At 51.1% G+C, this 27,263-nt stretch overlaps 1 protein-coding gene, 2 long non-coding RNA genes and 1 other non-coding gene across 4 annotated transcripts; 2 read left to right on the top strand and 2 right to left on the bottom strand.

The window, feature by feature from the left end:
* Positions 1–255: 255 nt before the first annotated feature.
* EVX1 (even-skipped homeobox 1) lies at positions 256–6,458 on the bottom strand. The gene is made up of 3 exons (XM_025464466.3): positions 3,611–6,458; positions 1,784–2,031; positions 256–1,114 (listed from the first exon to the last, which is right to left on the bottom strand). Exons 1-3 carry the CDS (start codon positions 4,035–4,037, stop codon positions 569–571), a joined length of 1,221 nt encoding a protein of 406 aa, XP_025320251.1. The 5' UTR covers positions 4,038–6,458; the 3' UTR covers positions 256–568.
* Positions 6,459–7,542: 1,084 nt separating this feature from the next.
* Positions 7,543–9,385, top strand: LOC118350630 (uncharacterized). Its single transcript, XR_004804816.2, has 2 exons — positions 7,543–8,695; positions 9,268–9,385. It is a non-coding gene; the product is annotated as an uncharacterized LOC118350630 (long non-coding RNA).
* Positions 9,386–10,828: 1,443 nt separating this feature from the next.
* On the top strand, positions 10,829–26,992 carry LOC118350629 (uncharacterized). Its single transcript, XR_004804815.2, has 3 exons — positions 10,829–11,359; positions 15,175–15,373; positions 24,398–26,992. It is a non-coding gene; the product is annotated as an uncharacterized LOC118350629 (long non-coding RNA).
* Positions 24,836–24,943, bottom strand: LOC112670923 (U6 spliceosomal RNA). Its single transcript, XR_003143301.1, has one exon. It is a non-coding gene; the product is annotated as a U6 spliceosomal RNA (small nuclear RNA).
* Positions 26,993–27,263: the final 271 nt, after the last annotated feature.

Here is a 27,263-nt window from a genome sequence, read left to right as displayed (position 1 = left end):
TCCCCCCTCACTCTCTCCGCTGGATGGCTGGTGCCACTGCCATCCACAAGCCCCTTGCCCTGCCTTGGGAAAGCTGGCAAAGATTAATCTCTATCTGCTCTGCATACACAGCATTTTGTTCAGAAAGACAGCAATTTCCTTTCCAGTGCTTGGGCTTGGCCTTGGGGTGGGGGTGCGGGGTCCCGGGTGAGGCAGGGGGGTGGGGGTGGGAGGAGGGATTGACCGGCTGCATATCGGTTGCTGTTGCTACTAAATTTGACTTTGGAGCCACGGCCTCAGCCCCGCTCAGGGGCAACGGGTCCGGTGAAAAACGGAGGGGCCGCCCCAGAGGAAGGTCTCTCGGTCTCCGCGTCCCCATCCCCACTCCTGATCCCCAAACGCGCCCGCCAGGCCGCTTTCCCGGGCGTCCCGATCCTGGAGGCCGAGTCCCTCTCTGGTCCTTTTCGGCCTTCTTTTCCCCCTCGATGCCCTGGGGGCGGGGAGGGGGCGCAGGCTGAGTCCCCGCGGGGGGCGGGGGGAGCCCCCCAACCCACGGGCGTCCTGGAGCCGGCAGCCCGCGGGCGGCCCCTTATCTGGTGAGGGGCACCTCCTCCCTCTGGTCCAGCGCCACGGAGGAGGCCTTGCTGAGCACGGAGGGCGCGAAGGTGAGGAAGGAGTCCGAGCGGGAGGTGGAGGCACAGGTGAAGTCCGAGGCGGCGGCGGCGGCGGCGCGGGGCGCCAGCCCGTTGGCCGGGCCGCTGTGGCAGGCGAGGCAGGAGCAGGGGCCGCCGGCCGCCGCGCCCAGTCCGTGAGCCGGGCCCGGGTAGAGCGGCGGGTGGCGGAAGGCGCACAGCAGTTCGGGCCGCGGGTAGGGCTGCGAGAGCACGCGGAAGGTGTCGAGCGGGCGCAGCGGGCCGCTGAAGGGCGAGGCGGCGGCGGACGCGGCGGACGCGGCGCCCAGGCCCACGGGCGAGTAGTAGGGTAGCGGCAGGTGCGACGGGAAGGGGTAGGGCAGGCCGCCCGCGGCCGCCGCGTGGCTCATCATGTACGTGTAGAAGGCGGGGTCGGCCGGGTGCGGCCACGTCATGGCCAGCCGCTGCCGTTTGTCCTTCATGCGCCGGTTCTGGAACCACACCTGGGGGGCGGGGAGGAGCAGGTTCGGCGGCGGCACGGCCCGAAGCGCAGAGCCCAGAAGTCCTGCCCCGCTGCAGGGTAGGATGCGGGCAGCGCAGGGAAGAGCCGCGGCAGAGCCCGGGGGGGGGGGGGGGGGGGGTGAGGGGAGGCGGGGGCGGGGGGCGCATCCCACCAGCACCACCACCACCACCTGGAGCTGGAATCCCGTACGGAGAGGTTCGGGGAGTGGCTTCAGTCTGCGTCCCTCCTTCCCTCGGCCACGCGGCCGGGACCCCTGGGGTGCCAGAACCCGTTGTGGTGCGCAAAGGAGTGAGATAGACTAAGATCTCAGCCCGTCTGAGGCCGCAGGCGGCGGTTCCCCAGAAACACCTCCCCTTCAGCCGCGCGCTCTCGGGGCAGAGGCACCCCATTGCCACTGTGTATTTGGCTAGAAAACGGACAGAGGCAACCGAACGCCAGCAGTTCCTGCTTAGGGACTGTGGGAAAGGTAAATCTGCACACACCTGGTGCCTTCAACAGACCTGGACACCCCCAGCCTAGCCACCACGTGGGCAGGGAGACCCCAGGCCCTGATTCTTGGCTCAGGATTTAAGGAGTGGACAGTCGGTATTTACTTCCTGCTGAGTGGGCACACCCCTTCTCCCCTGTGGCCTGTCGCCAGAGCTCATACCTTGATGGTGGTTTCCGGAAGGTTTAGGGCGGCGGCCAGCTCGCATCTCCGAGGCCTGGACACATAGTTCTCCCTGTAGAACTCTTTTTCCAGCCGGGCAATCTGCTCACGGGTGAAGGCTGTGCGGTAGCGGCGCATCTGGTCACTGGCGCTGCAGGCCAGGGTGCCCTGGGAGCTGCTGCTGCTGTTGCTCTTGGGGGCTTCACTGCTGCTGTTTGGACTGCTGGCCAATGCCTCTGAGCTGGGCCCTGTGTGGGGAGCCCAGAGCACATGCACACACAGAACACACAACAGACACACAAAACACTGCTGATGTGGAGCTGTAGGCCCAGTGTGCATGTGGATGGTGGGGTAGAAAGGCACCCCCCTCCTCTCAGTAGCCTCAGTTTCTGCCTCCGTTGGGGCACAGGAGACTTTGAGAACACAGGAAAAGAGGGATGGGGTCTCACCATTCAGATGAGCACAAAGCAGCCCTCAGGCCTGGCTGGACTGCTGTTTGGGAGACCTCTCTTAAGGCCTGCTGGGTACAGGAACCTCAGCCACCTTGGCCACCTGCCCTGAGACACAGATGAGATGCAGACTCTCTGAGCTTTCTGCCCACCGTTGGCAGGACTGGACAAGGATGTGCCTAAGTGACAGACGAGTTGAAATGCACCTTTGTGCTGAAGTGTAGTGAGCTCTGGGTCTTAGTGCATTGTAGGATACTGCACACAGGCTGGGTCCTTGCTTTTGTGTGGGCCAGGCTGCCAGTGTAGGTGTGGGAATGTGTACTAGGTTGCACTCGTTGCAGGGATGGCATAGGACTGTGTGTATGAATATCATTATTACCTTGGTATATTTGAGTGGCGTATGGTTTCTGAGGGCGTGCTATGGTTAGGAAATCTGGGTTGAATGGACAAGATGGTAATGTGGGTGCTCAACCAGGTGTTGGCTGCCCGGGCAAGAGGTGGTATTTCTTCCATACTAGGGTCTTCCCATCTACCCCCATAGCTTTGTGGAAGAGTGTCTGCTGGTGGGCTCTCCCTCCTACTAGCTTTCCACCCCTCTCCGGGGGACTCCCTGCCTGGCCACCTCCCCCACAAACTAGCCCCTGATCAGGGAGGGGTTCTCCAAGTGAAAGCAGTGTGACAGCATCCCTTTTGGATCTAACCCAAGGAAGGGTGGGGCTCCTGCCCCCTGCAGCTCCTTTTCCTTTGGGTGGAGAAGTGGGACTGGGAAGGAAAGGGGAATGGGGGAGGGCCAGAGCTCTGCCTTTTCAAATGCAACCGGAGACCAAAGGCAATTAGATCATTGGGACCATTTCCGACCTGGCGCCACCGAGCCCGGGAAGTGACAAGGTAATTTGGACCTCTGACCGACGTGCAAACTGGTCGGAGGGCCGCAGCACCCAGGCAGCCCGAGTCAGCCGCGGTTTTACGGTCCTTTATGGACTCCGGGCTTCCGCGCCTGGATGCGCCTTACACCCCGCCAGCCACAAACTGCCCCGACCCGCGTTTGATCTCGCCCACGCCGGGGAAGGTGTCTTGCCCGGAGCAGTTGAAGCAGTGCCACAAAACTCTAGGGGGTTGGGGTGCACTTTGAATCCCCCTCAAGCCCAGGGCTTGCGTCTCCCTCCTCCCGCAAAGCACAGCTGTCACCCTCGGTCCCGCCAATGCCAGAGCACAGAAGGAGACCCCCGCCAGGGCGCAGATATCAGGGGAGAGTTGCTCAGGTGGGTCCCCCCAGCCACCCTGCCCTGGGGGAAAGGAGTGCCTTCCTCCCCTCCAGAGCTGAAGTGCAAGGTGGGCGCGGTGGGAGGCCCGGGGGGAGAAGGGGCGCGGTGGCTACCTTTGCTGTGCTGGTACTCGGCGTTCCCCGTGGCGCAGTCCGGGGTGCAGCTCACCTCGATTTCTTCATAGAAATCCGACTCGGTGTCCGAGCTGCTAGGTTGCCCCTGAGCCGAGAGGCTGTCGGCGGAGGACACTGGAGGTCCGGGGCCAAGCACCGCAGCTCCGGCTGCCCGCGGCTCAGCGCCCGGCCCCGCAGCGCTGCCTGCTAGTCCGTCCACCGGCTCCTCCTCCAGGCCTCCCCCGCCGCGCTCCCGGGCGGCCGGAGGACCGGCCCGCGGGCTCAGGCAACCACGGGGCACCGTCTTCTCGGGCGGCTCCGGCAGCGGGCTGCCCACGGCTTCGGACAAATTGGAGACCCTCTTGCCAACCAGAGTACCAAGCTGACCCGCATCCAGAAACATAACCATGTCCTTTCGGCTCTCCATCCCGGGGCTCGCCGGAGGGGGGAGGGAGTAAGCCCCAAGTGACTCCTAGCCCCCGGCTCCCCGGTCCCCAGCGGTCGGACAGATCTTGGCTGCGGGAGGGAGAGAGAGAGGCCAGGCGACTGGGCGGGCGCGGAGCGGCCGGAGTGCGATGTCGACGGTGACGGCGGTGGTGGCGGTGGGGAGCTGGGGTCACCTTGTGATGCGAGCGCTCCTCTGTGCCGCACCGCCTCTGGGAGGAAGCCCCATTGCCCTCTTCTTTCTAAGCTGTCATCCTCCTGCTGCAATCGTCATTACAGTACCGCTGGTGACGCCACTCGGCGAGCGCAAGTGGATAAATAGAAACGTCTGCCACAGCGAAGATGAAAGGAGACCCGCAGCTAATGGCTCGGCAGTGATGCGCCAGGTGTGGGCCTCGCTCGAATGGGGAGGAGAGTGTGAAAACAGACAGAGAGACACACACACTGAGACAGGGAGACACCCAGGCAGAGGGCATGCAAATGGAATTCCGCAGAAAGAAAAAGAGAGCTTAAGGCGCGCGGCGAGTTCCGCAGGAGCTGCGGGACTCGGTAATTGAATAAGCTTCTGATTTTCTTTTTTTTCCTGATTGTTGTTTTGGCTTTTGTTTTCTTAACTTGGTGCCTTGATCTAACACTGATGAGAGAATCCATAACTGCATTTTAAAAGTGTGAAGGCCGACTCACAAGCCTCGCTTCTCTCGTCATTATTACAACTGGCTGTCCTGGCGAGCTAACCTCCTAGGGGCTCCAAAGTCTTTTTACAAGCTACCGAAAAACATATTCCCTCCTCCCACCGCTCAGTTGTCTGGAGAGCTTGAGCCTGGGGTATCCTCTCTTCCTCCTCCCACCCTCTACCCCCAGATGTCTCCTTCCTCCTGGAAACCAAGAGAACTTTGCTGTTTTTCTTCCCGAAGGAGCAGGAAATAAATGCCTTAATATTTTTTCTTTAAGGGCTTGTCTTAGCTGCTGACTCCAAATGTTTGCTGATTCTTTTTTATTCCCCTTCCCCCATCTAGGTGGCCTTAAGCTCTCCACAGCTCGGCTTGACCTCCAGGTGGCTATTCGTAGAAGAAATCGTTTTCCCATTTGCTTGGGCCTCGCCTGCACTTCAGGTATGTAGGGTGGGGAGAGGTTCTACCAGTGGCCTTTTTTCTTTTCTTGTCCATATTTTAAAGTATTCGTTCAGAGTCAACGAATTCCTCTGGAAACAGGTTTTGCGAGTGAAGAGGCACTGAGAAATGCGGCCCCTATGACCGCAGTGCCAGAGGCTGCTCGCTGGGAAACCGTGCCGTTCTCACCCAGTAACTGGGGGCAGGGGTTGAGAGTGCCCCAGCACACGGCATGGGGGTTCACCGAGCTTTGGCACACAGGGTTCTCCCCCAGGTCCTGCCCACGGGCTTCAGTGGCACTGAGGGTAGAAGAGAGCCGTCACCAAAAATGCCCTGAAATAGCAAGTGACTAGGGGCACTCCTAAATATTTGAGGACAGAAAGGGAACCTCTAGGGCAGGGCTGGGGGGAGTTTGGAGTGCTTGATGTCTTTGGGAGACCTTCTCAGGTCTCCTTCCAGGGAAGGTCTGACAACCCATTAGGAAACTGACCCCTCCTTGCCAGCTCTGAGCAGTGGGCTGGGGCCAGACCGCCATGGGCGGCCAGGTCTCTCCCCACTTTGCTGTGGGCAGAAGGTAGGCCCCTTCTCCCCTCTGCTATCCCTAAAACTCTCTTTTCTCTGTCTCTCCCCAGAGCTCCTAGCTCTCAGCCATCTGGGCTGCCCCCTGCACCCCGCCCTTCTCCAAGTCCCAAGGCAAAAGCCCCAATTTCTGAGATTCTAAAGAAAAGTCTGTCACTATCTTTTTTGTTTTGTTCTATCTCCTACTTTGTTCTCCTCCTCCTTTCTCTTTCTCTACTCTTCTCTCCCTTTCCCCTACCTCAGTCTAAGCCATCGGTGGGCTTGTGGAGGTCGTGGAGGAAGCAAGGGGTTCAGGCAAGACAAAAGTTCTCTTCTCACTCCTGCTTTCTACTTCCCCTCTTCAATCAGAAGATGCTCATTAACCTCGCCTGGGGTGGAGGTGGGGGGCGGGCAGGGGGATCCCGAAGGTAACGTGGGCATAAACATCTCCACTCCCGGGGACTCCCAAAGCCACCATCTGCTGAGCACTGCTAGTTCAAAACTCCTAGGGACTATTCTAAAGGTGACAGGAGCGACTGGGACTGGAGGGGATCAAACCCTAGAACCTTTTGCTGCATCGCAGAGTTGTCCTGGGTTTCTGTCACGCCCTGCCCTTCCCAGCCAGTAGCCAGAGCCAGAGGGAGCACCTGGCTTACTCTTTCCTTCCTGTCAAAGTCGAGCCCGCAGAGCCCGCGTTGGAGCTGCCTCGGTTGGGCCCTTCCTGCACCGAGCCTGAGCCTCGCCCACCCTCTGCTTCCCCACCCCCGCCCCCGCCTCCGCCCCCCGCCCCCCTGAGCCTGCCGCCTTCTCACCGCCGCCCCCGCTGCGCTCACCTCCTCCGGGCCGGGTCCGCGCTGGGACTCCCTGCTCCCCGCCCCGCCCCCAGCTTTGCATTCAATGGGAGTGCTCCGCGTTTGATCCTCTTTTCCTCTGGGTTTTCCCTGCCAGATGAAAGCGGAGTAGGATTGAGAGATCAAGAGGTACCACTTGAGTCTCCTTCCTGGGTCCGGCCCACCCAAGCGGGGCTTCCCCGGCTGTCCCGGGGAGGAAGGCGGCTGCAGTGGGGGCCTCAGCCTCTTCGGGTGGGGGGCTGCCTCCCCTGGGCTACGGATCTGAAGCTTCAGGGACGCCCCCTCCGCCCCATCGCTCTCTGTGCTTCTACCTCTGCCCTTTCAAAGCAGCCTCAATCCCACCACCACCACCCCCGCCCTCCTCCCCAAGTCTCTGGAGGCCTATTGCACCCTCTGGCATAGGGAGAAAAAACAAAAATGTTTAACCAAATGTCACTTCTTCCAAAAGCATCCTGTCGTCAACATCAGATGAAGAGAAGTCGAATTTTTAACAAGAGGAAGAAGGGGAGGGGGTGCTGAATAAGAACAATTTGTTTAGCCTTTTTGTATGGGGGGGAAGGACTATTTTAATAGCATCGTTATCACTGTATCATGAAGGTTATTACCGACGACACTGAGAAGAAAGGTAAATTCGCAAAGGGAGTGAAGTCCGCGGGCCCGCGGAGGCCTGGGAAACACCACGAAAGCGGAGAGGGGGTGATAGCAGCCTAAGTGGGGTCCGGCATGGGCTCCCACTGCTTCTCACCTCCCCTCGCAGGGAAGACCCTCTTCCTCCACCGCCCAGGGCCTGCTGTCCCCTCCCCCCGCTGGGAAAACGGGTTTAGGTCCAGCCGGCTCGTCTCCGATTGAAATTCTCTGGACTTCAAAAGCTCGAGGCTCCGCTTCCGCCCGGGCTGGGCTGGGCCGGGGCGGGGCGGGGGGGGGGGGGTGGGTGGGTGGGAACCCCCGGGGAAGAGACGCGGAGATAAGATGCGCGGCTTGTGTTAAATGGAATCGGAAGCCGGGCTTGGGTCACCAGACGCGTTGATCCGCTGGAGCCGCTACGCTTCCCCCCAAAAACCCCCTGGCTCCCGAGAGCAACGGCAGGGGGTGGGGAATGCCTCGGTGGCCTTCGGACCCCGCTTGGGTGCGGTGGTCTGCCGCCCGAGTTATCTGCATCAGACAGATGCGGGGCCTCCCGGCGGCGGGCGCGCGTCCCGCCCGAAAGGAAGGGGCGAAGGCTTCCGAAAGCTGGTTTGGCTGCTTCGGTGCCAGCGAAATTTTGATCAGGAAAAATTATTTTTGCTTCTCACTTCGGTAAAACCCAAGAACAAAGGGAGCTTGCTTTTAAACAATAAGCGTTGCCCAACAGTCGTGGATGTTGATCTTGGGCCCTTGTTCATCATCCAGGCCGTGTCTCCGGCTTGGACATCGGAGTTCCCGCGTGGCTGGGTCTCCGACGCCGGAATCATGGGGATGAGGGGACTTCTGGGGTTGGTCCCTGTCTTGTCCCTTGCAGCTGCCAACGCCCACGTGGAAACCCAAAGCGCAGAAGCACCGCGGAGCGCGCCCCTCCAGCAGCGAGGTCCCCTCTCGATCTCAGACGCCCAGAGGTCCGGATGCCAGAGGATCACACCTAGTCCACTTCCCCCAACCCCTCGCCCACCCCATAGAGGGGGTCCCTGGTGCACTAGCTTGCATGGGGGACCACAGAACAGTTTCTCCTGCAGGGAGAACCTGCAGCTTCTGGAACTCTGGTTTGGACAAGTGCCCCTTCTCTCTGCACCTCCCAGAGAGAAGGGCCAGGAGTCTGGGACAGAAAACTGAATGCTTTCTGCCCACTGCTCCTTAGGTCCTTGGACCCAGCCAGCCCTGCAGCGGCTCTTGCATCTACTCCTGTTAGCCCCAGGTTCCTATAGGTCTTAGGTGGCTTTCCCACCCTGAGCTTCAGACAACTGCCTGAGCAGCCCACATTCTACACTCACGACTTACCCATCCCAGGGCTGGAGGACCCAGGGCAGTCAGTATGGGAGGCCTGAGGACCTCCACAAGCTCAAGGCTTGCTTCTGCCTCAAGCCACCAACTGGAAGGTTTCCTTTTCTCGTGGAGGACCAATTCCCCAACATCCAGCAACCAAAGCCCAGGTATACCTCTCCTCTCACCCTGGCAGAGATAGTATGAGTTTTTCCTTCACCATTACTATCCTGAAATTTCCTTTCATTACAAGCCCATTTCTCGTTTAATCTACCCAACATTCCTTTATAAGTCCTCGACGTGCCTTAGTGCCTTTTCTCCCACAGTGATAAGGTAACCAGTGGTCTTGACTCAAATGGGCCTGGCTGAGTGCAAAACACTAGACCGGCCAGTCCCTCCCTGGCCTTCAGGGATGCCTCAACACCCAACAGTGCCTTAACTCTCTATAAAGCAATCCTTCACAAGCCTCCTGCCCCTTCTGGGATCTAGGTAGGACCAGGGGCCCCTCAGAGAGGTTGCCCACTTGTCTTCAGAACCGAAAGGCTCAGAGCCCAAATTTCTGGACTGCTCTCACTCTGCCTCATCCATGATTTCCCAAGAGGGCAAAGAGAAACCCTATCTGGAAATCTGGGGACCCCACATGATCAGAGTAATCACTGTTCTAAGCATTTCAGCTACATTAGCTTTTTCCACCCTCACAACAATCCTGAAGAATATAATATAAATCATCCCTCTTTTGCAGCTGAGTGATCTGAAATGCAGAGAGAAGGCCCACATATAACTGACAGTCAAGACTGAACTCCTATCCCTCTGGCCTCAAGTCCACACTCACAACAACTGGAGCTACTAGAAAATGCCAAGCATTGCCTTCTGAGTCTTTCTTTCCAAGAACTCCACTTGTGGTTTTTGCCAAGGCCTTTTCTCCTCCTCCTCACTCCCTAAGAATTCATTGGGATTGGAAGAAGTGGGGGTAGGGGGCCCAACTAACATCTGGCCATTCATTCTGAGCATGAAGAGTAAAGATAAAAAAAGTTCATTTGGAAATGTATCCTGGGGAAGGCCTCCAGGTCTTGCCCTCTTTTTAAGACAGGGATCAGAGGCTGCGTGGGGACTGTGTATGCACTCACAGGGAGGCTGCAGCCATCCTTAGGACAGTTGCGGTAGGAGAGCCTAAGTGTCCTGCCCTGAGCACAGGGGAAGAGTTTTCAGGTGTGAGTTCCAAAATACCAGGAAGATAACTTCAGCAAGTGATTCTGGAGACCCTAAGAGACAAAGTCCAGTCCCTCTGTGATCATAAAAATCCACTGAGGCCCTGAGCATCCATCTGGAAAGGGGGCAAAACTCACTAGAGTTATACTTGCCCACTTGAACCTCTTGGGAGTCATGACCCCTTCACATATCTGGCAAATCTCTGCCCCGGAAAAGTACATAGAGGCATTGAAGTTAGCTGTCCACTTCTGAGATTCCTCTCCCCACAATAGCCCCATGCCAACCAACAAAGCCCAGACACAATTGCCAGATCCTTTTGATAGGGGGTATTGCTTTACCAAGGTGTTTTCTCTGACAAGGCAGCTGCCTCTCTCAAACTGTCCTCCAGGATTGATTGACCCAAGGAACAAAACCTGAGGGTATGGCCAGGACTCCCCACCCTGCATCTTGACCTGAGCATATTCTTCAGGCTCTGCACTTGCCTCCATGGTGCATGGAGGCCCTGGAGGTGTATGTTGGGAGAGAGAATGGCCAGGCTGGGGCTTCTGTAAAAGACACAACTTGGTTTGGCCTAAGGGTAAGGGGGAAATGCAATGCAGGGAAGTGGCCAGTTATTATCAGGGAGTCCTGTACACCATGGGTTGGTTCCTTTACTCATGGAGAGGGACAGGGAGGAAGACAGTTTTCACTTTTTTGTGTTTGTAAATAGATTTTGTTCAGACACAAACCCTTTCCAAGCCCTGGACTGGCCAAAGGCCAGATGAGCCTGAGAGCCCTGCCCTTTCCCCAGCAGTGCCCTCTCCACTCTCATCCTTGTTCAGGAAGAGGGAAGTGGCCTACTGTGGCCTGGTCAGGGTGGTCCAACCGGGGGATGCGCAGGCCCTTATCTGGGTGGAATCATTTTACCCCATGGGATCGCTCTTCTACGACTCCACTAACCCTAAATGGCCCTAAATGCTTCTTCCCGGGTGCGGGTTTTCTTCTGGGAGTCTTTCTGCGAGCTCACTGACCCTACGTCTGTCTCTCCTGGTTCCCTGGCCAAGGAGCAGACCCACCTCCTTCCTCTCTCTCCACTCGGCGAAGCCGGGCCAGGAGACGCGGTGGCGCCGGCCTGCAAACGGAGTCGGTGTCCCGCGGTGGGGGCAGGAGAACCGCCCCAAGGCGAGGAAGTCCAACCGGTTGGGCGGGCTAAGCCTCGCCCTCCCGCGAAATGGAAAAACCCTCGTGGTGAGGAGTTCTGGGGCCTGATTTTTATAGAGCCCTCTCCTGACCCGGACTAGTTCCATTCCTCCTACTGAGCTTCGCAGAGAGCCCCGAGGGGGTACAGTTCCTCGCGTCGTGCAGCGGGAAACCGACTCTTAGAAAGGTTGCGGAACGTGCCTAGGGTCCCGCCGGGAGTGGCCCGGCTAGGATTTGAACCCGAGTCGTCCAGCCTGCAAAAGCCCGGTGCTCTCTGACGTTAGCGCTGCGCGCCCAGGGCCGAGACGGCGTCCCCTAACAGCGCCGACAACCGGGGTGCCTTGGGTGTGACTGGAACCCGCGGCCAGGGGCCACCCTTCCCAGGTTTGGCGGGCGCTGCCCCTGCTGCGGCCGAGGGTCGGCGGGAGCGGCGCGGGGCTGTTACCGTAAGTCTCAGAGGAGCGGGGCACGGGGAAAGGTGGCTGAGAACTGGAAGGGCCGGAGGGCGCCGCGACGTGGAGGGACTGCGTTCCCGGCTCGGAGGCCTGGCCTGGAGGGAGGGAGGGAGGCTCGCCCGCCCCAGTGAGCTTCGCACGGTGGGGTACCAGCTAGGAGGAGCCCGCTGTAGTGAAGGGAGAGCAGGAGGGATGTGGGCTCAGAGGACACGGTGTCCCCCGCCCGGGACTGGGGCGCGCTCCCAGGCTGGCTCCGGACGAGTCTCCGTCCCTTCCGTCCCCCGCAGGGCCCTGCCAGGTGCGGCCTGGAGCCGCCAGAGAGGCCCTTTCCGGCCTTGAAGCCGGTCGGCCTTCCAGTCCAGTCCCCGCGGCCCTTCCTGCGCCCTCCTCCCCTCCCTCCCCTTGCTGCGACGGGGACAAAGCGTAGCTCCCGAATTGCTGTCTCGGTGCGCCCCCCACTGCCGACCGCCAGAGGCGGAAGCTGCGGTGCGTCCAGCATCCGCGCTGGCTCGGATCCCGCGGCCCCGCCCGAAGCCTCCGTTCCCCTCCCCCAGGGCAGCCTACCTGCGTAGGGAGGGAGCCCGACCCCGCCCTCAAGCCCCCCTTCCGAGCTGGACCCCGGGAAGGGGGGTGGCGGTTCGCGGCCGAGGCCTAGGCTTCTAGGGGCCGGTCACCAACCATGCGGGGGTGAGGGGCTGGAGGGAGCTAGGGGCTCTCCTAATACGCTACCTTCCTCCTTTGAGAGGTGGCTTGAAACCCCGACCCCAACCTCTTAAGGCTTATAGAAGACGGGTCTTGTGGGGGGGGGGCGGGGGGGTTAGGGATGCCCGCGATCAGCCAGGATGATCAATCACGCCCCCAACACATGCGTGGACCCTATTCGTCGTGGGCACGAAGCCCAGGCATTGGGGAGCCTCTTAGACAACCTTGTCTCCACAGTCCTCAAACGCTTTTACTTTGAGCCTCACTTAGTTTTGAGGCCCACTTTATGAACAACATAGCAACGCTCCCCATTCCCTTTGGCAGGGTTTGTTGAAGTGTAGTCCCTGTACCGTCTGGGAACTTGTAAGAAATGTAAATTTGCAGGTCCCACTGCAGTATTAATGAATTAGCAACTCTGGAGAGGGAACCAGCAGTCTGTTTTCACAAGCCCTCCGAGTGATTTTTGGTGTACACTCCAGTTTAAGAACTGCTGCCTTTTGGATTCCATCAGCCTAGTTTCTAAGTTCCCATGATTTTCCACTGTGCCTGGAATATTTGTTTGCCTCAGTATAGAACTTTATGCCTCTGTTTATTCACTCTTGTTCTTTCCATCTTACTGCCTCCATGTATCTCTTTGTGCATTAACTCATTACCTAATGATGTCATTATCACCTAATGATGTCATTATCTAATTTAGCTCCTCACTCATATTCTCATTTATCCACTGCCTAAGTCCATGGCTCCCCTGGTTGCAGATCAGAAACTGCTTTGTAACTGCAGGAGTTGGAACAGAGTGGAAAACCTGCCCTACTCAGAGATTTCTCTCACAAAAGGGAGTCAGAGGCCAAGTTGTGATTGGTTCACTGGCTACAGAGGGGAAAAAAGCAACCCTTCCATGTTTGGGTATGCATCCTGATAGAGAACAAATGGAATGGAAAGAAGGGCCTTGGGAGTAACTGGGGACAAGGAAATTGAGGCACAGAAATAGACTTTCTTGGGGTGTCCCTCAAAGACTATGGGCAGGGACCCAAAGGACCCAGCACCAGCTCGAGATACACAAGTATCTTTATTGTGGATATCTCAAGATGGTGATTGAGCCATTTGTTGGTGGCTGGTTAAAAGCAAGCTGCTTTAGTAGGAGCCAAAAAAGCCTGAGCCTTGTAGCTATTGATATAGATGTGTTTTCATTCAGTCAGACTTTCCTAGTATCAGACATATTCTGGGATGCTATTTAATAGGCTAAATGTATAGCTAATATTATAAAGTAAGGGGATCCCTGGGTGGCGCAGTGGTTTAGCACCTGCCTTTGGCCCAGGGCGTGATCCTGGAGACCCGGGATCGAATCCCATGTCGGGCTCCTGGTACATGGAGCCTGCATCTCCCTCTGCCTGTGTCTCTGCCTCTCTCTCTCTCTCTGTGTGACTATCATAAATAAATAAAAATTAAAAAAAAAATAAAGTAGGCAGTGCGAGGCCACGGTGCTACCAAAAATACCCAATAAAGGTAGCTATCAAGATCTTCTGTGTATAGAGTGCTATTTAAATGTTTTACATGCATTATATCACTTAATCCCTACAGCTCTGTAAAGTAAGATGGAGAAACTAAGTCAAAGATGGGTTAAATGCTACTCAAGATCACATAGCCTGCTAGTGGCAGAGGTAATATTTGAATCCCAGTAGTGTGAAGCCATAGGCCAGGCTCCTATTCTACTTAATAAGAATTTCACCAGGCATTACTACCAGTAGTATTAAAAATAATTAACAGTTGGTCTTTTCCCACAGGTAACATTTTCAGTCACTGCTTCCATTTGATAAAATAGTTCCGTGTAATAGGAAGAATAACTATTAATATAATCCCCATTTTATGGATAGGAAACCAGGACCCAGAGGGGTTAAGTGCCTCTGCCCAGATCACCCAGCTAATGAATTGCAAAGCAAGGAGCACTGTTACTCCTTTTGACATCTTTGTCTTTGTTTCTCATTTTTCTTTCATCTCACTTTAGACACATATTCATGTATCATCATATTAATCCTTGACATGTCTCCATTAGCTTAGGATGCTCCAAAGGACTTCTCCATCCAGCATTTGGTTTGCTCCTCCTACCATCCCTAAGGAGGTGGCAGAGGTCAGAGTTGTTTTTTCCAGTTTCTAGTGGAGGAAGCCAGGATTTGGAGAGTTCAGAGGACTTGACCAAGGTCACAGAGCCACAGTAAGGATCAAAGCCTCAGACTTCTCACAGGCAAGAGTGGACTTTGAGAGAATCCTGCAGAATGAATGAATGAATCATTCTTACTCCCTGGCCCATCCTTAAAGCCTGGCAGTACCGACAAAGGAAATAATTTATAAGTATTCAAAACATACTGTGCTATTAATGCAACTTCTTATTATAATGGACTTACAGTTGTTTCATAACTTCTATTATTGGCAATATGTTAACTTTGGAATGTTTTCATAATTATTCTAGAGTCAGCCTTTCTGTTCTTGGAAAGAATTAGAAGAGGAAAGAAAGGTCACTGTTTTAAAAATAGGCATGAAAATAAATAAATAAATAAATAAATAAATAAATAAATAAATAAATAAATAAAAATAGGCATGGAAAGGGCCAAAGGAACCCAGATCCAGGATGTAACTCTGCCCTGGTCTTCGGCCCTGAGGAAGGGGTCTGTACTTTCACAAGTGTCAATAGTCAGGCCATGATTTTCATCTTAAATATGGCCTGTCAGCACCTGAAGAGTCAGATTACCTCCAAAAATGGACCAGTTTTCTTTCTATTCCTTTCTTCCATCACAACTCCCATTTTTCTCCCCAATATACACAGTAGAAAATGGAGAAGTTCATGTGCTCATGCTCTAAGGTAAGAGCATGATAGGTACACTTTCTTTCTTATGTCTCACAACAATCCTCAGAGGGGAGCATAGGGCTCCCCACTTCATAGGTGAAGAAACTGAGGCATAAGGAGGTTAAGCAACTGATCTGAGGTTACACAGGTAAGTGAATGAGAGCCAAAGGAAAACCCAGGCTTGTAAATATACAGCTTACCTTCCAATAGCTATAAATCCACTTTTCCCTATGGATGCAAATTCTGATATCTTCTGATCCAGCAGAAAGGAGCAGCAAGGAGCTGGTCTGCTGTGCAGTGAGGCCTGGATTTTGAGTCCAGGATGGAGAGAAACAGATCCCAGGGATTTTTGGGAAGATAGAGGACAATCTGCAGCTGCTATGAGAACAGAATTGGTGGTGGAAGAGTGCTCTCAAATTTGCCCAGCCAAGATTTCTTATACTTCAAAGACAAATGGTGACAAGGTAAGAGCATGCACTTGGAAGCCAGACAGACATGAGCTTGGACCCCCACTCTGGTACTTACTAGCCAGTGACCTTGAGCAGACCAAAGCTGCAAGATATCCGATCTAAGATACAGCTGCCTGCCTCTCAGCGCTGTTCTGAAGATTTGATGAGATGTGAAATGGAAAAGGCCTAGCACATGGAGCACTTGGGTGGCTCAGCTGGTTAAGTGTCTGCCTTTGGCTCAGGTCATGATCTCAGGGTCCTAGGATGGAGCCCCACATTGGGCTCCATGCTCAGCAGGGAATCTGCTTCTCCCTCTCTCTCTTTCTCTCTTTCTGTCAAGTAAATAAATAAAATCTTAATCTTAAAAAAAAAAAAAAAAGGAAAAGGAAAAGCCTAGAACAGTTCCTGGCCTATGATGAGTACTCAGTGAATGCAAATTCCCTCTTGTCCCACTGTGGCAGTGCCTCTACCTCACCTACTATGTCTGTGATTTTCCTTTCTCAATAGTGTACCCTTGGTCAGTGAGAATCAGCAGTGAATGTAACATGCAGGGGAATGGTGCCCAGAGAACCAATAATACGTTTGTGCCCCTCTCCCTACACTCTCATCAACATTTTACCAGTAACATTTCCCAGGAATAAATAACCACAGTGCATCCGTGCATTTGTTGGAGTTCAACAAATATGCAGATGGTAGGTGCATAATGAGGTAAAGAATTATCTGGCTGGCATATTTGTAGCACCATCATAGATGGCATCCAGGATCCTGCGTCCTTTCTGTAACTCCATCCACAGAGATCTAAGGTAATGAGAAGAAAATCAAAACATGCCTCATGTGCTAATAGAATTTTTCCTTTATGGTAGTTTTTTTTTTAATTTTTAAAAAATTTATTTATTCATGAGAGACAGAGAGAGGCAGAGAGGGAGAGAGAGAGAGAGAGGCAGAAACAGAAGCAGAAGGAGAAGCAGGCTCCATGCAGGGTACCTGACGTGGGACCCGATCCTGGGTCTCCAGGATCACGCCCTGGGCTGAAGGCAGTGCTAAACCACTGAGCCACCCGGGCTGCCCCTTTATGGTAGTTTAAAGGTATAGCCAGATGATCCATAAATCATAACAAATGTAGGGGCAGTTTAGTATAAGAGTTAAATGTACAGACTCAAGTTAGATTGTTTGAGTTCTAATTCCAACTCTGCCACTCACTATGCTGTGTGATGTTGGACAAGTTAGTCAACTTCTGAGAGAGAGCCTCTGTTGCCTCATCTGTAAAATGGGACCATAGGACAACAAAATGAGTTAGTACATATAAAGCACTTAAAAGAGTACCTAGCATATACTAAGCTCAATAAATGTTAACTATTATTACTGTGGTGTGTTACTTCCCTGAATGTGAGCCTCAGAGAGTTCTCTGAGTTTGTGGAATGAAGGGAAGATAAGTGAAGCAAGAATCCTCTGCAACCAGTAGGTTGCAACCTGTATTTAGGGTTTCAGTACTGGCTCCACCGCTAGTGGGCTTGGACGAGCTACTCAACCTTCAGGAACTCCTGTTTACTCCCGTGTAAAATGAATGTGAGTAAGCTGCCTCACCTTCTTCACATAGTTATGGCCCCAAATGGAGCCCTATTGTTATTTTAGCTTTTAACCTTTGAACACATAAAGGTTTTCTTCTGCTCATTAAGTAGTACACCCTCTGGGAGGAGCCACTTGGTAAGCCAACACCTGCTCAGTCCTTAGTGACACATCAGCACTTTACCAGTATCGTAGGAAATGGTGAGAGGGAGGCTGGAGACAGGATTGAGGAAATGAGGAGAGCAGGAGATGAGAAGACTTCCACGATTTCTCATTTCCTTCACAGGCTTAACCGAGGAGCATCCTGCCCAGTGCCTTACAGTAATGTCACTGGCTTAATGCCACAAATATTGTAAATTGCCAAATGAGAATGATTCCCGCCCATCTCTTTTATATTTTGAGGAAAGAGAGAATGTTTTGGTGATGTGGGACTTTCTTCAGTATCTATGGGTTGTGAATAGTATAAGCAATGAGAGGAAGACACCATGTTGGGCAGTTTTTCACGGAACTTTGGGAGATGGAAAGAATACATTACAAGGATTTCTCCTTTCTCCAGAAGGCTGACTTAAAGGTATAGCAAATTTGGAAAGCAAAATTACCTGAATCCTCACTAGCTTCTACTCCCTGCTTCTTGTCTCTGTGCCCAGCAGAAGATTCTGAGGTTATTAATCTTCCTGGCGAAGGTCCCAGAAACCCCCAAAGAACATTTTGGTTTGACTGAATTGAAATAATATTTACTGCCATCCTACTATGTGCCCTACACTGTGCTAGTCACTTGGTAACAGAGTTACTGCAACAGAAACAGCTGCCTCCCCTTCTTTCATGACGAAAGAGCATCCAAACTTCAGTTGTCCACATGGCTTTCAAGTCTAAAGTCTGCCTTTCCTGCAACTAGGAGTAGGCTTAGGACTAAATTCAGCAGACCAAATATCAGCAGAAATGTCATATAGCCGCTTCCAGGCACCTTCCTTATGAAACAGAAATATGTAAGCCCTTTGCACAGTCTCCTTTATCGTTCCTCTGTCCGGCTGCCCGCGGCTTGTGTCCTGACATCCTAGACCTAGGTATGGCACACAACAAAGTGGAAGAAGCCTGGCTCTCTGACATCATGGAGCACCACACAAAAAAGACCAAAGGCCTACAAGAGAACGGGAATCATAGGAGTCACGTTTTCTGAATTAAAAAGATCAATAAAGAGGGGTGCCTGGGTTGGTTAAGCATTGGCCTTCAGCTCAGGTCCTGATTTCAGGGTCCTGGATTGAGCCCCACATGGGGGCTCCCTGCTCCACAAGGAACCTGTTTCTCCCTCTCCCCAACCTCCCTGCTCATGCACTCTCTCTGGCTCTCTCTCTCTCTCTCTCTCAAGTACATAAATAAATAATCTTTAAAAAGATGGAGAGGGAAAAAAAGAGAAAGGCCTATAAAAAAAAAGTAGATTTCCCAAGTTGTTCTAGGTGGTGATACAGTGGTGTGTGTGTGTGTGTGTGTGTGTGTGTGTGTGTGTGGTATTTTCCACTGACAAGTTATATAACATCTTTGTAGAACCTCAGTCAATATTAAACGTTTTTTCTGGGCAGGCAGTGAACCAAGGAAAAAGTTGCTAAAGCATAACCAACGAACTAATTATGTTTTATGTATACATTATGCCACTTAAAATTTTGGGGGGCACCTGGGTGGCTCAATTCCTTAAGCATCTGCCTTCGGCTGAGGTCATGATCTTAAGGTCCTGGGATGGAGCCCTCCATCAGGCTCCCTGCTCCACTGGGAACCTGCTTCTCCCTTTCCTCCTGCCCCTCCCACCTGCTTGTCCTTGCTCTCTCTCTCAAAGAAATAAATAAAAAATATTTTTTAAAAATTATTTTACCTGCACAGTAATAATATCTAAGTGAGATATTGTTGAAAGGTTATGAAGAAGGCAAATGAGAAGTTTCTCTAGAGATAGAATGAAAATGAGCAAGCCTTTCTCTGAAGACCAATTCAGAAAAACAGCCAACTCTTTCTGTTTTTATTCTGTTCTCAATTTGCTGTGAGACTTTAAATGAGCCATTAAACAACTTGGACCTTATTAAAATGGGGTGGTAATTTCATATAGAGTAGGTATTGTTAAGCCTTCTTGTTTTTAAATCCAAACTGAGTCTCTCTCTCTCTCTCTCTCTCTCTCTCTCTCTCTCTCACACACACACACACACACACACACAAAATGTTGCTTTGGTAAGCTGTTCATTTACTGCTAGGGGGGTAAGAGGATATGCCTGAAGAGCTAATGCAGTTATGGATAGATATTCCATATGCTAACTTAACATAAATGCTTCAAACTTTTATTTCCTTGATGGAGAAACATCAGGATCTCTGGCCTATTTTACATGCTTTAGCCTTGGGTGGGAAATGCCCCTAAGTAAAATAAGAAGCCATTTCAGAAGTATTTCTCCTTTCCCACACCACTTATTATCTCTAACAACTCATTTTCCATCCACTGTGTTTCCTTGTACTGGTTTTACGATAGGGAGTCTCCAGCACTGTGAACCCTCTGCAAGTCTAGCCAGTTCTTTCTGGCTCCCTGCTGAAAAATGGAGGACAAAACTCAGAATTATGACAAGGCTGGCCATATGATATGGCCATTACTTTTCTGGTTTCCATCTACCCTGCAGGTGGTAGGTTTGAAGGTTTGGGGAAATTCCCTGATGACTAGGTACACCAATTTCCCGTGGGGTCACATGAGCATGTTCAAATATAATTGCCATAGTACTGGCCAGGTCTATTTTCAGGCTGTGCATAAGGATGAAGAACAGCTGCCCATGGGTCTCTAAAGTCTCTTATATAAGAACCTAGTACCTGAGAGCTGAAACTAAGACACATGCCAGGCCTTATGGATTCTCTCCATTCTATAAGTGTAGTTGGAGGCAAGGGAAGTTTGGCTGGTCTGACCAATGACTACTAGGTCAAAAGCTCTAGTCTAGGTCAGAGTCATGTGCAACATCTTTGGCCAATGGCTGTGCTGTCTTGAGGCCCCAGGCAGCCAAGAAAAGTGGTCCGGAAAGCCGGCTCTAAACCTGCCCCTGGGAGCAGCCCGGGTGGCTCAGCGGTTTGGCGCAGCCCTCAGCCCAGGGCGTGATCCTGGAGACCTAGGATCCAGTCCCATGTCGGGCTCCCTGCATGGAGCCTGCTTCCCTCTGCCTGTGTCTCTGCCAGTCTCTCTCTCTCTTTCTCTCATGAATGAATAAATAAAATTTAAAAAAACAAAACAAACAAACAAAAAAACCTGCCCCTGCCATTGCCTGTCTGGGTGACCTTGCACTAGTCACTTGACTCTTCTGTGAATAGATTACGGATCCCAAGTCTGCTACCCAGTGGGAGACCTTAGCCAATTCACAGCTTTGGGTATCAGAGGAAGCCAAAAGGATTTGTTTTCTGGCATGCCCCCATTATGGCATTCTGTGACTCCAGCTGGGACACAAACTAAAGCCTCTAGTTTTGTTTTGGTTTTTGTTTGTTTGGTTGGTTGGTTGGTTGGTTTTGTTTTGTTTTGTTTTGTTTTTGTTTTGCATGTTGGCAGCTGATTTGAATTGTTTTAAAATTCGGGATTGGCCAACAGCTCTAGGCCAGAAATGGTCTATTAGGCCAATTGCCGAGTCTTCTGCAGTCCACTGACCCAAGGAAGAGTTTGACTAGGTGGGGACCTGGGAGGGGGGAATATCCCATACGTGAAGAACACAGATAACTCTGGCCAACGGTGGGCTGGCTGGTCTGAGCCCCAAAGCTCTACCGCTCCTACCCCAGCCCACCCTAAACGGCAGAGGTCAGCCTGGGTCTAGTTTCCTTTTGCCACCGGTGGGACTTACTCTCCACTGAAAGGTGGGCAGGCAGGAAAGGAGTGCGTTGCCGGCAGGGACCGAGCCCGCGGCGCTCAGGCTTCGGCTGTGGGTCCCCTGCTCCCTGGGTGCCCCAAACCCGAGAGGCGCGGGGATGCGCGTCGGAACCCCGGCTGCGGGCAGGTGCGCGGCGGCGCGGGGCCAGCGAACCCGGCGGCTCCGGGCGCCCCGGCAGCGCTCACGGACCAACCCCCGGGCGCGCGGCCGCGGCTGCGGGGCGGCGGGCGGGGCTCTCAGTCGCGGGGGGGCGGCGGCGGGGCCCGGAGCCTGCGCCGAGGCCGGGGAGGGCCCCGAAACCAACCCGACGGACTTGTGGGGAGGAAATTCGATCCTCGGGCCCTTTGCTGCCTGAGCTTAAAAATGGATTCTCCATCTGCTGCGAAAGCCTCGGGCTCCGAGCGGCTGCATCCTGGCCCCTGGGAGTCGTGGGGAGCCCTGCAGGCACCCCGACCCGCGGAGTGCTCACCTGCCCCTTGCTCGGACACACACTGGCGCTCCCTGACGCTCGTGTGCCCTTCGAAGGCCGCTCATCTATTTTCAGCCAAGCCCAAAGGGGAGATGATGCTCTGTCAAGTTCAAATAAAGAAACCTGGAATCCCCGGGTGGCTTGGCGGTTTAGCGCCGCCTTCAGCCCAGAGTGTGATCCTGGGGACCCGGGATCGAGTCCCACGTCGGGATCCCTGCACAGAGCCTGCTTCTCCCTCTGCCTGGGTCTCTGCTCCTCTCTCTGTGTGTCTCTCATGAATAAATAAGTAAAATATTAAAAACACACAAATAAAGAAACCTATTTTCTTTTTTTAAGATTTTATTTATTTATGAGAGACACAGAGGGGGTTGCAGAGACCCAGGCAGAGGGAGAAGCAGGCTCCACGCAGGGAGCCCGACGTGGGACTCGATCCCGGGTCTCCAGGATCATGCCCTGGGCTGAAGGCGGCGCTAAACCGCTAAGCCCCCCGGGCTGCCCAAGAAACCTATTTTCTATATAATTCAGTTTGTCCAGAAGAACTTTGAAGACGGATGACAACATTCAAGGACACTGTTAGCCTCACTCTATTGGTGAAACGTAAACAACAACAACCAACCAGATAAAACCTCTTTGGAACAATTTTGACATTTATGAATTTAGTTATTATTTCGTTTGTCCCCACAATCTCACTTTTTGAAGATTTTCCTACACAATGCTTTCAAAAAGATTTACAATGCCATTTTAGTGATAATGAAAAAGTGGAACCTGACTATTCATCAATAGAGAAATAAATTGGCTGAATATATAATGAGTACACATATCAAGAAATACTGTATGTAAAAGACAAGCTCACAGGCAAACAGATCTAAGCTTACATTAAATGAAAAAGAAAGTGGATTATAAAAGACAGTAGATATGGTAGGACTCCATATTCGTTAAAATGCAGAAACAAATTGTGAGTAAATGTCTACAACTCACTCGGATAGGATTAGTGACTTATTTCATGGATGATTATACAGGAAATATATGTATATTTTACATGTACATACATCTGGAGAAATGTCTACCTAACTGTTACATTGTTTATCTTTGGGGTGATCCTGAGAGGAGGGAATGTGGAGCATTAACTTCCTACACTATATATTTCTTCAAAGTTTGATTTCTTTTAAAATAAGCATGCATTAATTTTGTATTTCCCACACACCAAAAACAATAAAGATTTTTTAAAAAATCATACCCCTTTCCATCCCAAGACCACCAGATGGTTATCACTTGTCCACTCTTCTCTGATCTTTCCATTACTATGTTAACTTTCCCTTCAAATTCTTCTCATCCCTGTACAGTATCCACTTACAAATTGCCTATTTAATGTGTGCAAATAGTTTTTTTAGATCCTTTAAACCCAAAGAATGAAAGAAGTGAGAATATTCCTTCCACTTTATCTATTCACACTATTCAAACAGAAAGATTAGGTGCAGTCTTGGGGGGGAGGGGGACTTGAAAGCATTGCAATTTTTAATTCATTACTTCTCAAGTTTTGTGTGGATGTGGCACATATTCTCTCTCAATGCAGCCAACCAGGAGAGATCTTTAAAACACGGTTTTTGTTTCTTTTTAATCCAGGAAGGCAGAAAGGCATTACACTCTGAAGGAAATACCACTGAAAAGTTGAACAGGATTTTCAGGGACGGGAACTGGAGTGGGAAAGGCACTCTTGGCTGAAGGAGGGTCACTGTGAAAGAGGCTAGGAAGGGGAATGTGACCTGCACTATGGGCTGGGATTCTGGGATTGTTTAAGCTAGCCTGAACGTCGTCTCAGAAACATGAGCTCAATTCATACTATGGGAAATAAGCATGGCCACACTTCAAACATGCAGAAATGAAGGGCTCGTCTGGCATTTTAAAATATTTATATAGAAAAATGGCACCCAGCAGCAATAAACTGAGTTGGGTTCACTCTCACCTAAGTGTCCGATAGGGTTTTTTTTTTTTTTTTGATAGGGTTCTTTATTACACATAAAACTACATCGTGGGCAGCCCCAGTGGCTCAAGCAGTTTAGTATTGCCTTCAGCCCAGGGTGTGATCCTGGAGACTCGGGATTGAGTCCCACATGAGGTTCCCTGTGTGGAACCTGCTTTTCCCTCTGCCTGTGTCTCTGCCTCTTTCTCTGTCTCTGTGTCTCTCATAAATAAATAAAATCTTTTTTAAAAAATCATATTTCCTCAGGCAAAGCCTCAGAATATTCCAGGATCATACATATAACTCAGTTTTTGCTCAGACCCTTGATGTCACTCTCCTCCTTTTCATATGCATTAGTAGCATCACTGTAAAATGCAAGTGTTCTGGAACAAAATACCTGGGTTCCGATCCTGATTGCCATGTATTAGCTTATGATTTTGGTCAAGTTATTTAAACTCTTCTGTGCTTCAGTTTATGACCTCTGAAATGGAGATAACACTACGTATTTTATAAGATGTTATGCAATTTATTTTTTAAATTTTATTTATTTATTCATGAGAGAGGCAGAGACACAGGCAGAGGGAGAAGCAGGCTCCTTGCAGGGAGCTCGATGTGGCACTCGATCCCTGAACTGGGATCACGACCTGAGCCGAAGGCAGACACTCAACCACTGAGCCACCCAGGTGTCCCAGATTTATTTATTTGAGAGAGTGTGTGTATGAGCAGGGGAGGGGCAGAGGGAGAAGGAGAATCTCAAGCAGACTCCCCACTGAGCAGGAAGCCCCGCTCCACTGGATCTCAGAACTCTGAGATCAAAACCTAGGAGCCAAAACCAGAGTCCAACTCTCAACCAACTGAGCCACCCAGGTGCTCCTATTTATTTATTTTTATTTTAAGTAGGCTCCATGCCCAACATGGAGCTTGAACTCAGGACCCTGAGATCAAGAGCTGCATATTCTCCTGACTGAGCCAGCCAGGGGCCCCAAGAATATAAAGCTTTTTAGAATATTGAAAGTTCAATAACAGTCACCATTACCACTTACTCTCTTACAACCCCCCAAAAACTTTATTCTTGCCCCATTCTCCCCTCAAGATACTGTCATTTCTGCATTCTCCAATTGTCTCAGTTCTATCCCTTGTTTCCTGGAGATTCTTTTTTTTTTTTTTTTTTTTTTTAGATTTTATTTATTTATTCATGAGAGACACACAGAGAGAGGCAGCGACACAAGCGGAGAGAGGAGAAGCAGGCTCCATGAAGGTGCCTGATGCGGGACTCGATCCCAGAACTCCAGGATCACGTCCTGAACCGAAGGCAGATGCTCAACCGCTGAGCCATCCAGGAGTCCCTTTCCTGAAGATTCTAACAGTAGCTCCTCCCCTGCTGTTTGCCTTCTCTCTCCCATCTAATGGGTTGCAAATGACTGTACCATAGTCTCAAGAATACCTAACGGAAAACCTGGAGTCTGTTCTTCTTCTGTGATAGTTTCTGAGTTTTTAAAACAACCATATTCACATATATTTTATATATCATAAAACTCACTTATTTGGGGTATACAACCCAACGATTTTCAGTTATTTACAAAGTGGTGTGATCATGAAAATAAATCATTTTTTTTAAAAATATGGAACACTTTATGAATTTGCATGTCATCCTTCAGCAGGAGCCAATGCTAACCTTCTCCATATCATTCCAATTTCAATATATGTGCTGCTGAAGCAAGCACAGAATAAATCAGTCTAAGATCATTTTCATCCCCCCCTCCCTACCATTGGACCCCTTTTGCCCTTTTACAGCTCATCTTTCCTACCTCCAGCTTCTGGCAACCACTAATCTACTTTCTGTTGTTATAAATTCGCCTTTTCTGGTCATTTTAGATACATAGAATCATACAATAGGTGGTCTCTTCTGTCTAACTTCTTTCACTTGGCATAATTTTTGAGATTTATCCATGATATAGCATATGTTAGTAGTTCAATACTCTCCGTTTTATCACCTGTCAAAGCAGAATGATTTCTGTCATGTCTATAATTATATCACAGAACATGGGGCCCCTGGGTGGTTCAGTGGTTGAACATCTGCCTTTGGCCCAAGGCATGATCCTGGGGTCCCGGAATCGAGTCCTGAGTCAAGCTCCCTGCATGAAGCCTGCTTCTCCCTCTGCCTATGTCTCTGCCTCTCTCTGTGTCTCTCCTGAATAAATAAATTTTTAAAAATCTTTTAAAAAAAGAATTATATCACAGAACAATATTGATAATATAGAGTTAAAGCTAACTATTATTTCACCTACAGTGCTCTAAGCACTGGCTAAGTGCTTTATTTGCATCATAGAACTTAAACTTCCCATGGGCTACTCAGGTAATACTATTTATATACATTTTTTGAGAACACTGAAGTTTAGAAATACGAACAGACTTGCCCAAGGTCACAAAGCAAGTAAGTGGCAGAGGGGCGGGGCTCAAATGTAAGTTTGTGTGACTCTAGAGCTAAAGCCAGAGTCACCTTCAAAATCAACAAAGGACCTTTGTATTTCATACCCTTCCATGATCACAAAAACAAAACCCAGGAAAGCGTTCATGGTAAGTCCACCAAACAGATGAAGAAATGGTCCATGCCTTGTCAATCTCCACTTGTGTGTAAGGAATTGTCAGTCCATCATTTTCTCCATACCTGATGCTGCTTCTGTGCTGAGGACATCTAACTCCTCTGGGAAGGAGCTGGTGTCATGAAGGACTCAGTTCTACGGGATAAAGATTTCTGATGTTTGAACCGATTTTCCTAGGCACTGTCTTGATGCATCCCCAGACCAGGCAGCCCAGGAAAACAGGATGGACCTTTACCCATCACCCTGTCTAACAGGAAATGAACATGTAGGAGAAAAACTTAGAATCCATGCTTCCCATTGTTAACAATTTTTAGGGTGGAACTCATGGCATTACATGGTAACAATGAAGGTGGGCCATTCTAATCTCCCACCCCGTGGTACTTGAGGGATTGTTCACTAGGAAGATTCTAGTGCCACGGGCTAGAAACACTCTTCTCTGAGGATTTCTAAAGAAATCTCCAGTTGTTATTTAGTCATAGAACCCCTTTGAGGTTTTATGATAAGCCTCAGGCCCCGCATTTATGAGAAGCCTCAGACTAAAGACATTCACCTTCAAACATGTGTTGTCATTATTATAAATTTATTAATAATATTGGCTTTAGAAATAAGAAATACTGTAACAGACCATGCTTCCAATCTGTCCTAGGATTTTTTGAATAATATTTAACCATTCTCACTAGTCACAGAAGGAAGGGTCCTCAGAGTGAAAGATCTTCATTTCACAGAGGAACCCCAGCGATCACAGGAGGTGCCTAGTTGTTCTGTGAAGGGGTGGGGGTGAGAACCCAAACCTTCAGTCCCTTGGAAAGATCCAGAAAAAGCAAGTACTCAGACAAATCCTATTCTGGCTCAGTGGCAACTAACTTAGATAATGGAGCCTCTTATTAATAGCACTTCATTGGTGGTGTACCATGCCCTTCCGGCATCAATTAGGCAACAATTACTTGTTGAATGAAAAGAACTATTTGTTGGTGTTAAATGTCAGGATCCCCAGCTCCCCTTGGGGGGGTTGTGAGATGCTGGCTATGTTCTGTTTCTCGATCTGCTGCTGATGACACGGGTGTGTTCACTTTGTGATATTTTGTTGATTCTTATGCACTTCTTTGTACATAATATTTCAATAAAATTTGCCCCCAAAAGACGCGAATAAAAAGAGAAATATTTTTAAAAGAGCCTAGTGCAGTGCACGTCATGGAGTAGGTGGATATCACAGATGCGTTCACGGAGTAAAAAGGATCTCATTCGATCCTATCCTGTGGGGTAAGGTTACCGTGGCCCCAGGAACCTTCCAGGGCGGACAGGAGCTCACGACTCTGCCCGGGACGCCGCTGGGTGAGTCGCAGAGCCGAGCCGGAACCCAGCCGGGGGGAGGCGGATCACTGCCCCCCTTTCCATCTGGCCGACCCCGCCGCGGCCCTGGGGCGAGGGACGCAGGAGGCCG

The sequence above is a fragment of the Canis lupus genome, chromosome 14 (genome assembly GCF_003254725.2).
Source record: "Canis lupus dingo isolate Sandy chromosome 14, ASM325472v2, whole genome shotgun sequence".
Classification (NCBI taxonomy): domain Eukaryota; kingdom Metazoa; phylum Chordata; class Mammalia; order Carnivora; family Canidae; genus Canis; species Canis lupus.
The sequence above is the reverse complement of the archived record's forward strand: the minus strand, read 5'-3'. Positions and strand labels throughout refer to the sequence as shown.